Source organism: Homarus americanus, unplaced genomic scaffold (genome assembly GCF_018991925.1).
Source record: "Homarus americanus isolate GMGI-L3 unplaced genomic scaffold, GMGI_Hamer_2.0 scaffold43282, whole genome shotgun sequence".
Classification (NCBI taxonomy): Eukaryota; Metazoa; Arthropoda; class Malacostraca; order Decapoda; family Nephropidae; genus Homarus; species Homarus americanus.
In genome coordinates, this window is record NW_024718983.1 from 139,720 (window position 1) to 149,616 (window position 9,897).

The following is a 9,897-nucleotide window of genomic DNA, read 5'->3' on the forward strand; positions in this document are numbered from 1 at the left end:
GTGTGGTGGGGGTGAGGGTGTGTGGGGGTGAGGGTGTGTGGTGGGGGTGAGGGGTGTGGTGGGGGTGAGGGTGTGTGTGGTGGGGGTGAGGGTGTGTGGTGGGGGTGAGGGGTGTGTGGTGGGGGTGAGGGGTGTGTGGTGGGGTGAGGGGTGTGGTGGTGGTGAGGGGTGTGTGGGGGTGAGGGGTGTGTGGTGGGGGTGAGGGTGTGTGTGGTGGGGGTGAGGGGTGTGTGGTGGGGGTGAGGGTGTGTCATGGGAAGGTGAAAGTGTAGTGGGGATGAGGGAAGGGAGGGTGGACGTGAGGAGGAGAGAGAAAGAGTGAAGGAAGAGGGAGGTGAGGGGGAGGGAAGAGGTACGTTTCTCAACTATTATGTTACCAGGACAACAGCCGTCAGCCGTCAGTCACGTCTTGAGTTACCATACAGCGTCACCACCTGGGACAGTGACCAGGACAGTAACCGGGACAGTAGCTGGGGCAGTGACCAGGGCAGTATCAACTGGTGACTCATTCTCTCTATCCTATCACCTGCTCCGTCACTCACCTTTCCCGTCACACTCAGCTGCCACTCACGTTCTTGTTACTCAGCCATCGTGTTCCTCGTCACTCACCTACTCATTCATGCTTCCAGTGAGTCAGTCAGTCAGTGGAGTTACCAGCTACCGTGTCATCCAGTGGTTACTCACATCATTCATCCATTCAGTGGAACACCTACTGTCATCCATCCATCCATTTATTTATTTATCAATTTTGTTCATCCACCTTTTCATCCAAATCTATCTATCTGTCTATCTATCTATTCGTTTATCCAGCCATCTGTCTGTCTGTCTGTCTGTCTGTCTGTCTGACTGTCTGTCTGTCTGTCTCCAGCGACCTTCCCCTTCTCCCACACCGTCTCACCCACTTACCTGTATTAGGGCTGTTAGTCACGGGAACACCCAGGTCATTAGTGGATTGATGCCCCCCCCCACCCCTCATACTCACCTGTAACACCATCCTCCTCTCTCAGGTGTAGTGGTAATTGACTCATTAAGGTTAATGTGTGGTTGTCAGGTGAATGTATGGTCCAGGTGAATGTATGGTTGTCAGGTGATTGTTTGGTCGCCAGGACATTGTATGGCTGTCAGCGGATTGTATGGCTGTTAGGTGATTGTATGATTGTCTAGTGATGTATGGTTCTTAGGTGATTGTATGGTCCAGGTGTGGTTGACTCATCAGGTAAGTTGGTGACTACCAGGTGGGGTTGAGTCATCAGGTGTGTGTGTGTGTGTGTTTGACCACCAGGTGTTTAATTAATTATTATGACCTTTTGTGTTGACTCTCTCCCTCACCTGTTGGGAAACCTCCTCACACACCCAGGTGGAGTCGCGGGGTGAATTCTATTACGTGGTGTTGGTTAGCACTGGGGAAGGTCTTGGTTTGGTTAGGAGTAAAGGTTCTGGTAGGTGGTGTTGGTTAGCACTGGGGAGGTCTTGGTTTGGCTAGTAGAAGTAGTTGTGGTATCTGTGGCGCTGGCTAGGACTAGTGTGTGTGTGCGGTTCTAGTCTTGGTTAGGAAGTATAGTAGTTTATGAAGTTGGTTAGGACAAATGGACAGTTCCTTTCTTGGCTAGACCAGATGGATCGTTCCCGGTTTGGCTAGGACACGTGGAAATTTTTTTGGCTCCAACACGTGGAATTTTTTTGGGCTCAGTTAACACAGATGGAGATACCAGGTCACCAGGTGGTATGAAAGTGGTGTTATGAAGGGATGATGGCGCCTGTATGTTAAGGTGTTAGTGGTGCAAGGTGTTGAGTGGGTGGAGAGCTAGGGGAGGGTGGTGAGAGGGACGGAATGGGTGGATGTGAAGATATACGCAGCGATACCCTGTACATACATACATACATACATACATACATACATACATACTGTACATACATACATACATACATACATACATACATACATACATACATACATACATACATACATACATACATACATACATACATACATACATACATACTGTACATACATACATACATACATACATACATACATACATACATACATACATACATACATACCCCAACTCTTTCTCACTCTCTCACACACACACACCCCAATAACCCTCCATAACGGGACCCAGAGGTTTGAGAGTGCCAGCGTAAAGCAGAAACAGAAAATACCTTTTATACGAGCAGCACAAAAAACATTACCATCGGTATGACCCCGAACGTATAAAACCAGTTATGCCTGGGGACGCCACAACCTGGGTTTAGTGTGTGTGTGTGTGTGTGTGTATGTGTGTGTGTGTGTATGTGTGTGTGTGTGTGTGTGTGTGTGTGTGTGTGTGTGTGTGTGTGTGTGTTTTGTTTACTTCCTGGTTCTGGCTCCTGGTCTTAGTGGTTCTTGTCCTGATAAATGGTACTGGTAACTCAACCTTATCCTTGTCCTGTCTCCTCACTTGATCTCCCCTCTTCCCGTCCTCTCCTCCCTACCCCTTACCCACCCCTCCCCCTTACCCACCCCTCCCCCTTACCCTCATCACCCAGGTAACTTGCATGGCATTGTCCCCTTTACTACACCTGACTCATCTCCTACCTCCCCTCACCTCCCCTTGCCTGGCTCCATAAATCCTTCACCCTCCCTACACCATCAACACTATACTCGTCCCCTCGTCGCCACGCTGGAGGAGAGTGACTGAGGGGACAGGGATAGGGGGAAGAGGGGAGGCGAACGAGGGGGAACAGAATTAAGGGAAGGCGGGAGGGGTGGAGAACGAGGGAGAGTAAGAAGAGGTTGAGAGGGAAGGGAAAGGCGGACGAGAGGGAGGGACACGTGGAATGATGGGAAAGGGAAGGTTAGAAGAGGGATAGGGTGTGAGGATGAGGTAATTGGGAAGGGGGTAGGGACGAGTTGACGGGCTGGGATAGAGGGAGATGGGTGAGGAAGGAAGGGAGAGGACAAAAGGGAGGGAGAAATGTTAGAAGGAGAATGAGAGAGAACGAAGGGTTAAAAGAGGGAGGGGTAAGATGATAGTAGGGTGGAGGTATAGACAGAGAGGAACCTGTTTAGGGTAGATAATACTGATACTCTTGATGTTCTACCGTGTGTCTGTCTGTCTCTCTGTCTGTCTGTCTGTCTGTCTGTGTCTGTCTGTTCACCCCTTTTCCGGACCAGAAGTTTCTTATATCCTAGACTATGGGACCTTTATTTTTCGTTCCAGGGTTTCCTCTTCTTTCCAGGGTTTCCTCTTCTTTCCAGGGTTTCCTCTTCTTTCCAGGGTTTCCTCTTCGCTCCAGGGTTTCCTCTTCTTTCCAGGGTTTCCTCTTCTTTCCAGGGTTTCCTCTTCTTTCCAGGGTTCCTCTTCGCTCCAGGGTTTCCTCTTCTTTCCAGGGTTTCCTCTTCTTTCCAGGGTTTCCTCTTCTCTCCAGGTTTCCTCTTCGCTCCAGGGTTTTCTCTTCTTTCCAGGGTTTCCTCTTCTTTCCAGGGTTTCTTCTTCCAGGGCTTCTTCTTTCCAGGGTTTCTCTTCTTCCAGGGTTTCTTTCTTCCAGGTTTCTCTTCTTTCCAGGCTTCTCTTCTTCCAGGCTTCTCTTCTTTCCAGGCTTCTCTCTTCTTTCCAGGCTTCCTCTTTCCGGCTTCTTTCCAGGGCTTCTCTTCTTCCAGGGTTTCCTCTTCTTTTCCAGGCTTCTCTTTCCGGCTTCTCTTTTTCCAGGTTTCCTCTCTTCTTCCAGGCTTCCTCTTTCCGGGTTCCTCTTTCGGGTTCCTCTTCTTCAGGGCCTCTTCTTCCAGGGTTTCCTTCGGGTTTCTCTTCTTTCCAGGGTTCCTCTTTCCAGGGTTTCCTCTTCCCAGGTTCCTCTTCTTTCCAGGGTTTCCCTCTTCTTTCCAGGGTTTCCTCTTTTCCGGGGTTTCCTCTTCTTTCCAGGGTTTCCTCTTTCAGGGTTTCCTCTTTCCGGGGTTTCCTCTTCTTTCCAGGGTTTCCTCTTCTTCCAGGGTTTCCTCTTTCCGTTTCCTCTTCTTTCCAGGGTTTCCTCTTTCCAGGTTTCCTCTTTTCCAGGGGTTTCCTCTTCTTTCCAGGGTTTCCTCTTTCCGGGGTTCTCTTCTTTCAGGGTTTCCTCCTCGCTCAGGGTTTCCTCTTCTTTCCAGGGTTTCATCTTCAGGGCTTCTTATCCATTTCAGAGTTTTTTTTAATACTCTGCGCTGCCGTCTGCAATGGAACTGATAGGAGGAGGAGGAGGAAGAAGAAGGGTAGGAGGAGGAGGAGGAGGAGGAGGAGGGGAAGAGTAGTAGCAGGAGGAGGAAGAAAAGTAACGAGAAGTAGCAGGAGGGTAGCAGAAGAAGTAGGAGGAGGAGGAGGAGGAGGAGGAAGAAGTAGGAGGAGGAGGAGGAGGAGGAGGAGGAGGAGGAGGAAGAGTAGTAGCAGGAGGAGGAAGAAAAGTAGCAGGAGAAGTAGCAGGAGGAGTAGCAGAAGAAGTAGGAGGAGGAGGAGGAAGGAGAGTCGCAGGAGAAGTAGGAGGAGGAGGAAGAAGAATAACAGGAGAAGTAGCAGAAAAAGTAGGAGGGGGAGTAGCAGAAGAAGTAGGAGGGAGGAAGAAGAGTAGCAGGAGAAGTAGTAGGAGGAGGAGGAGGCTGTTCTTGCATCTCATTGTCGGGACGAGGCTGTCACTTTCTCCTCAATTTTTTTTTTTACCATCATCAATTTCTTTTTCTTCTTGATGGTTTGTTATTGTTCGTTTCTCTTGAGTCTTGTCTTTTATTATCTTTATTGTTTTTATTCTCTTTTTCCTTGACATCAGTTGTGTACGTGTAGTTATCTCTCTCTCTCTCGTTTATCATTCTCCTTTATCCATCTTCCCTTAGTTATTCTCTATCATCACCTTCCTCTAATCATCTCTCATATCTTCTCTCTCTCTCTCTCCCCCGCCTTTATTACTCTTTACTTTGATGCTGGTAATTATTAGATGGGGCCGTCTCTCACCTGTACCCCTCACCTGTAATTAAAGGATGGGGCCGTCTCACCTGTTTCCATCACCTGTAATTGAATCTTCCTCCCTTACCCATAACTTTGACGTCGCCTTGTCCCATTACCATCCCCTCCTTCCTCCCTCCCTCCCTTACTCCTTTCTCCTCTCCTTTCTCCCTTCTCCTTTCTCCTCTCCTTTCTCCTTACTCCCTCTCTCTCTCTCTCTCTCTCTCTCTCTCTCATTACTCTCCCCTACCCCCCTTTCTCACGTCACACAAGAGCATAATGAGTTAATGATTACTGGTTTGTTCTTTTGCATATTGAGGTAAATTGATGTACCTCCAGACACCTGTACCACCAGACACCTGTACCTCCAGACACTCTGTGCCTCCAGATACCTGTACCTCTGCTCTCCAGATAATCATTGTGCCTCTACCCCCAGACACCTTTATGAAGGAGCTCTAGTTGCCCCCACCTTCCACCTTTTAAACACCTGCTTAAAAATACCTGTTGAGAGGCACATTCTGCACCTCCCCTGACACCTGCTGGCTCACACACACACACTCCCCCTCCTCCTCTGAGAACTGCATCACTGTAAGGACCAGGTTAAAACATCACTTAAAGCCTCTCAGGTCTACTTGACGGGGGCAGGTCTTAACTCTTGGACTGGAGGAGAGGCAGGTTTCTTCACTCTTGATGGGGGAAAAGCAGGTCTTTCATTCTTAGAGGGGGAGGGGGCAGGTCTTTAGTATTGACGGGGGAGTCAGGTCTTTAGTCTTGACGGGGAGGGGGCAGATCTAGTCTTGACGGGGGGAGGAAGGCAGGTCTCTTCACTTTTGATGGGGGAGGGGGAGAGACAGGCCTTCACTCTTGACGGGGAGGGAGGCAGGTCTTCACTCTTGACGGGGAGGGGAGGTTTTAGTCTTGATTGGGGAGGGAAGGCAGGTTCCTTCACTTTTGATGTGGAAGGGGAGGTGCAGGTCTTCACTCTGACGGGGGAGGCAGGTCTTCACTCTGACGGGGAGGTAAGGCAGGTTTCTTTCACTTTTGACGGGGAGGGGAGGCAGGTTCACTCTTGACGGGAGGGAAGGCAGGTCTTCACTTTTTGACGGGGAGGGAAGGCAGGTCTCTTCACTTTTGGGGGAGGGAAGGCAGGTCTCTTCACTTTTGACGGGGGAGGGGAGGCAGGTCTTCTTTCTTGACGCGGGAGGGGAGGCAGAGGCAGAGGCAGGTCTCACGTTAACCTTCAAGTGTTAGCGCTAAGTGATGGAGGGACGGGTCGTAATGGAGCTGTTGGCGAGGAGGTCGAGTAGCACAGCGAGGAAGGGCAAGGAAGAGGGATAAGGGCAAGGGTGGGTTAGAAGGTGGGCAAGGGAGAAGGGGGCAAGGAAGGAAGTAAGTGGGTAGGGGAGTAGTCAATGATAGCACAAGGAAGGGTCAGGGGAGCGGGAGAGAGGGGAAGTGAGTAAGGAAGTGGTCAGTGAGAGAAGAAGGAATGGGCAAAGGTACGCGAAGGAGGGAAAGGAAACGAGAGAGAGAGAGAGAGAGAGAGAGAGAGAGAGAGGGGATAAATTTGACGCCATTTTAATTTTTTTGTCATTGTTTTATCTTAAGTACTGTCTTTATCTGTCATTCTCACTTACGAGTATGAATCACCTTACGAACCTTGGTGAACCCGGAAGCCATGATGATAAGCCACTTCCTCGTTCCAAGACACCCGGAAAAAAAAGACAGAACTTTGACCCGGATATCCCCCCCCCCCAAAAAAGAAAAAAGTATACTATTTTTTCTTTCGTCTCTTACAGAAAAGATTTATTGAGGTGATTTAGTCAATTTTGAAAGATTTTTCGATTTTTTTTTTCAGATTCGGAAATGTGATGTGAATTATTATTTTTGCTGTTAATATTTGTTGATTTTATTATTATTATTATTATTATTATTATTATTATTATTATTATTATTATTATTATTATTATTATTTCTTTTTAGGGGGGGGGGTTGTGTGGGTGGTTTTATGAGTATAATTTCCTGTTTTAACTGACTGACTGACTGATGGATGTGTATAGGGTTGGAGGGAATTTTTTTCCTCTTAAGTGTTTATTGAAGATTTGTGGCTTATTGGATGGGGGGGGTGATAATTTACATATAGTATACCTGCCCATTCTCACCTGTGCCCACGTCTTTTCCACTACACGCCTATACTCCCCTTCCCCCACCCCTCCCACGCCCTCACCTGTGTTCACACCTCTGGCACTACACGCCCTTGCCCACGCGTGTAGAGGAACCTGCACTAACACTTTCTAACTTCCCACAACACAACTAGTTAGATCACGTAGGTAGAGTTGACCTGCTCTGGTTTATCTGAGAGAGAGAGAGAGAGAGAGAGAGAGAGAGAGAGAGAGAGAGAGAGAGATTCTGACTAAATAATAATAATGATGATACTAATAATGAAAATATAACAACAACAACAACTCCCACCAATAACAATTACAACCAAAACAACAACCATTTATATATAATTCTTAGTAGAAAAGAAATGAATATAATTATAGACGACATAATTTTGAATCTGAATTTAGAAACATTGAATTAGATAGAATACCAATAACTACCCAGACACCACCACCTTAATACACCCTCCACGACCTGACACCCAGTTGATCACTCCTGCCGGCGAGGTTGTGTGTATGTGGCATCGATCACCCTAGGTATGGTTAGGTAGTTAAGGTGTCATAAGGTCATTAGTGGTGGGGACGATATAATGTCACAATGAGGTAATTTAAGTATGACATATTGTTAGAGTGATTGTGGGTTTATTTTGGGTGGATCACTCACTCATTCGCCGCCCACTCACTCACTCATTCGCCGCCCACTCACTCACTCATTCGCCGCCCACTCACTCACTCATTCGCCGCCCACTTACCGCCCACCCATTTTACCCAGCTCGCACTAAAACATCTTTCTGACCAAGTCTTCCTCGCATTACACGTGCGTAGGAGGAAGGTCTCGGAACTGAAACATTATTACAAGGCACTCGAGTTAGGCGGCGGAAAGCCTCTCTGGAATAGAAATCATTTTACGAGCAAGAATTGGAGTCTTGGAGGAAGCTTCTCTGAGTAAGTTTTGTGAGGCGGGAGGAAGCTAATGAGGAGAAATACTCTTATAATGAGTTGGAGGAATATCGGTGGGAAAGAAATGTTGTTAATGGTGAAGTTTTTGTCTAATGAGGTGGGGGTAGGGAGGAGGAAGAGGGAGGAGGGGGAAGAGATGGCTTTGGTGTGGGGGGGAAGGAAGTATGGATGGGAAAGGGAAGGGGAGAGAGGTAGGAAGAGGTGTGGGAGGGGAAAGAGGTTAATATAGTTATCAAAATACAAATATCGCTGATTCATCTATCACTCAATATTTTATATTATTCCATTTGTGATCCCATCCTCTACAGCTGCGGCTACTGATGACGATGATTATGATTCGCTGGTGTGGAGCGGATGGATACCCAGTACCTCATGACTGCCAGTACCATTGAAGAAATTTAGAGGGTAGGAGGAGGCAGGCTGACTGCGTTCCTGCAGGCTAGCTAAGCTAATAGTGTGTTAGGGTTGTGTCTTAGGCTAGTTATTGTGGTTGATTTTCTTGGAGCTGTTGTACTGGTTGACCGTAAATTTTTGGCGGCTCTGGCACTAGACATCCTACCCTATGGGGGGACCGGTGGTAGAAGCGGTACCGTTCTTGCCTCGCAAGCGAGATGTCACGGGTTCGATTCCCGGGCTGGTGGAAGTTGTTTGGACTTACTTCCTAGCCCCCATTAGTCCCTGTTCACCTAGCAGTAAAGTAGGTACCCGGTGTAAGTCGAAAGTTGCGAATTCGTATTCAGGGAGTTGTTGGAGCTTTCAATAACTTGATGACATAAACCACTGACTCTTCAGGCTTCTATGCCCTTAACTCATGAGACACAAAGGCAAGCATGAACTTAGCATGCTTCCCTGTTGGGCGCTGTAAACGCTTCTGCGCTTCACCTTACACAAGGATGTAGGGGGGTGCCCAATAAAAAAAAAAAAAAAATCCTACCCTATCCCATTTATGGGTGTTTTAAGAGTCATATTTCATATTCCACCGACCCTACTGGCGGATGCTGGTCTTGGGAGGGTGTCTATTGCCTGGCCGTATAGATCGGGGGTGGTAATGGACCTTTTGAGATTTGGTACCTTTTTGGGAACCATCTATGGTTGTTGGCGTTGTCTGGCGGGAGTCTTTGAAGGAGTTCTTGCTCTGATCATTGTATTTTTTGCCAGACTCCGCTGGCCAGGGTGTGCAGCTGCTGGTTGATGGGTTTTATTCTCAGGTCTCTATGTATCTCGGCTTTGGTTCTGGTGAAGGGGTATCTCTCACCTTTGACGAAACTAGGGCTTTGTCTTTGACCATCTGTCTCCTGTGTGTTGTCTCATCCCCAGTTTAGTGTTTCTGCCGTCAAGTTTCAGAGCAGCTTTTCGATGTTTGAGGATAAGAACATAAGAATGGAGGAAACTGCAGCGGGCCTATTGGCCCATACTGGGCAGTCCCGTTTACACCCAACCCCTATTGCTCATATAATCATCCAACCTATGTTTGAAGCTATTCAGCGTATTCGAGTTCATGATGATATTTGGTAACTTGTTCCATTCATCCACTACTCTATTTCCAAACTAGTGTTTTCCTATTCCGCGCCCAAATCTAAATTTGTCTAATTTAAAACCATTGTTAAGAGTTCGCTCCTGGTTGGATAATTTGAGTACCTTTGTAATGTCCCCTTTGCTTAGCCCTGACTTCCATTTATACACCTCTATCAGGTCGCCCCTCGCTCTATGTCTCTCGAGGGAGTGCAAATTAAGATGCTTTAACCTGTCTCTTTTCCAAATGCCCTGGATTAGCCTTGTCATTCTCCTCTGAATTCTTTCCAAGGATTCTATATCCATTCTGT

At 47.6% G+C, this 9,897-nt stretch overlaps 1 protein-coding gene across 1 annotated transcript; it reads right to left on the reverse strand.

Annotated features, from left to right (window-relative positions):
* Positions 1 to 3,190: 3,190 nt before the first annotated feature.
* On the reverse strand, positions 3,191 to 6,629 carry LOC121859884 (golgin subfamily A member 6-like protein 22). The gene is made up of 2 exons (XM_042356841.1): positions 6,587 to 6,629; positions 3,191 to 3,897 (listed from the first exon to the last, which is right to left on the reverse strand). The coding sequence occupies exons 1-2, from the start codon at positions 6,627 to 6,629 to the stop codon at positions 3,191 to 3,193; spliced, it is 750 nt and encodes a 249-aa protein (XP_042212775.1).
* Positions 6,630 to 9,897: the final 3,268 nt, after the last annotated feature.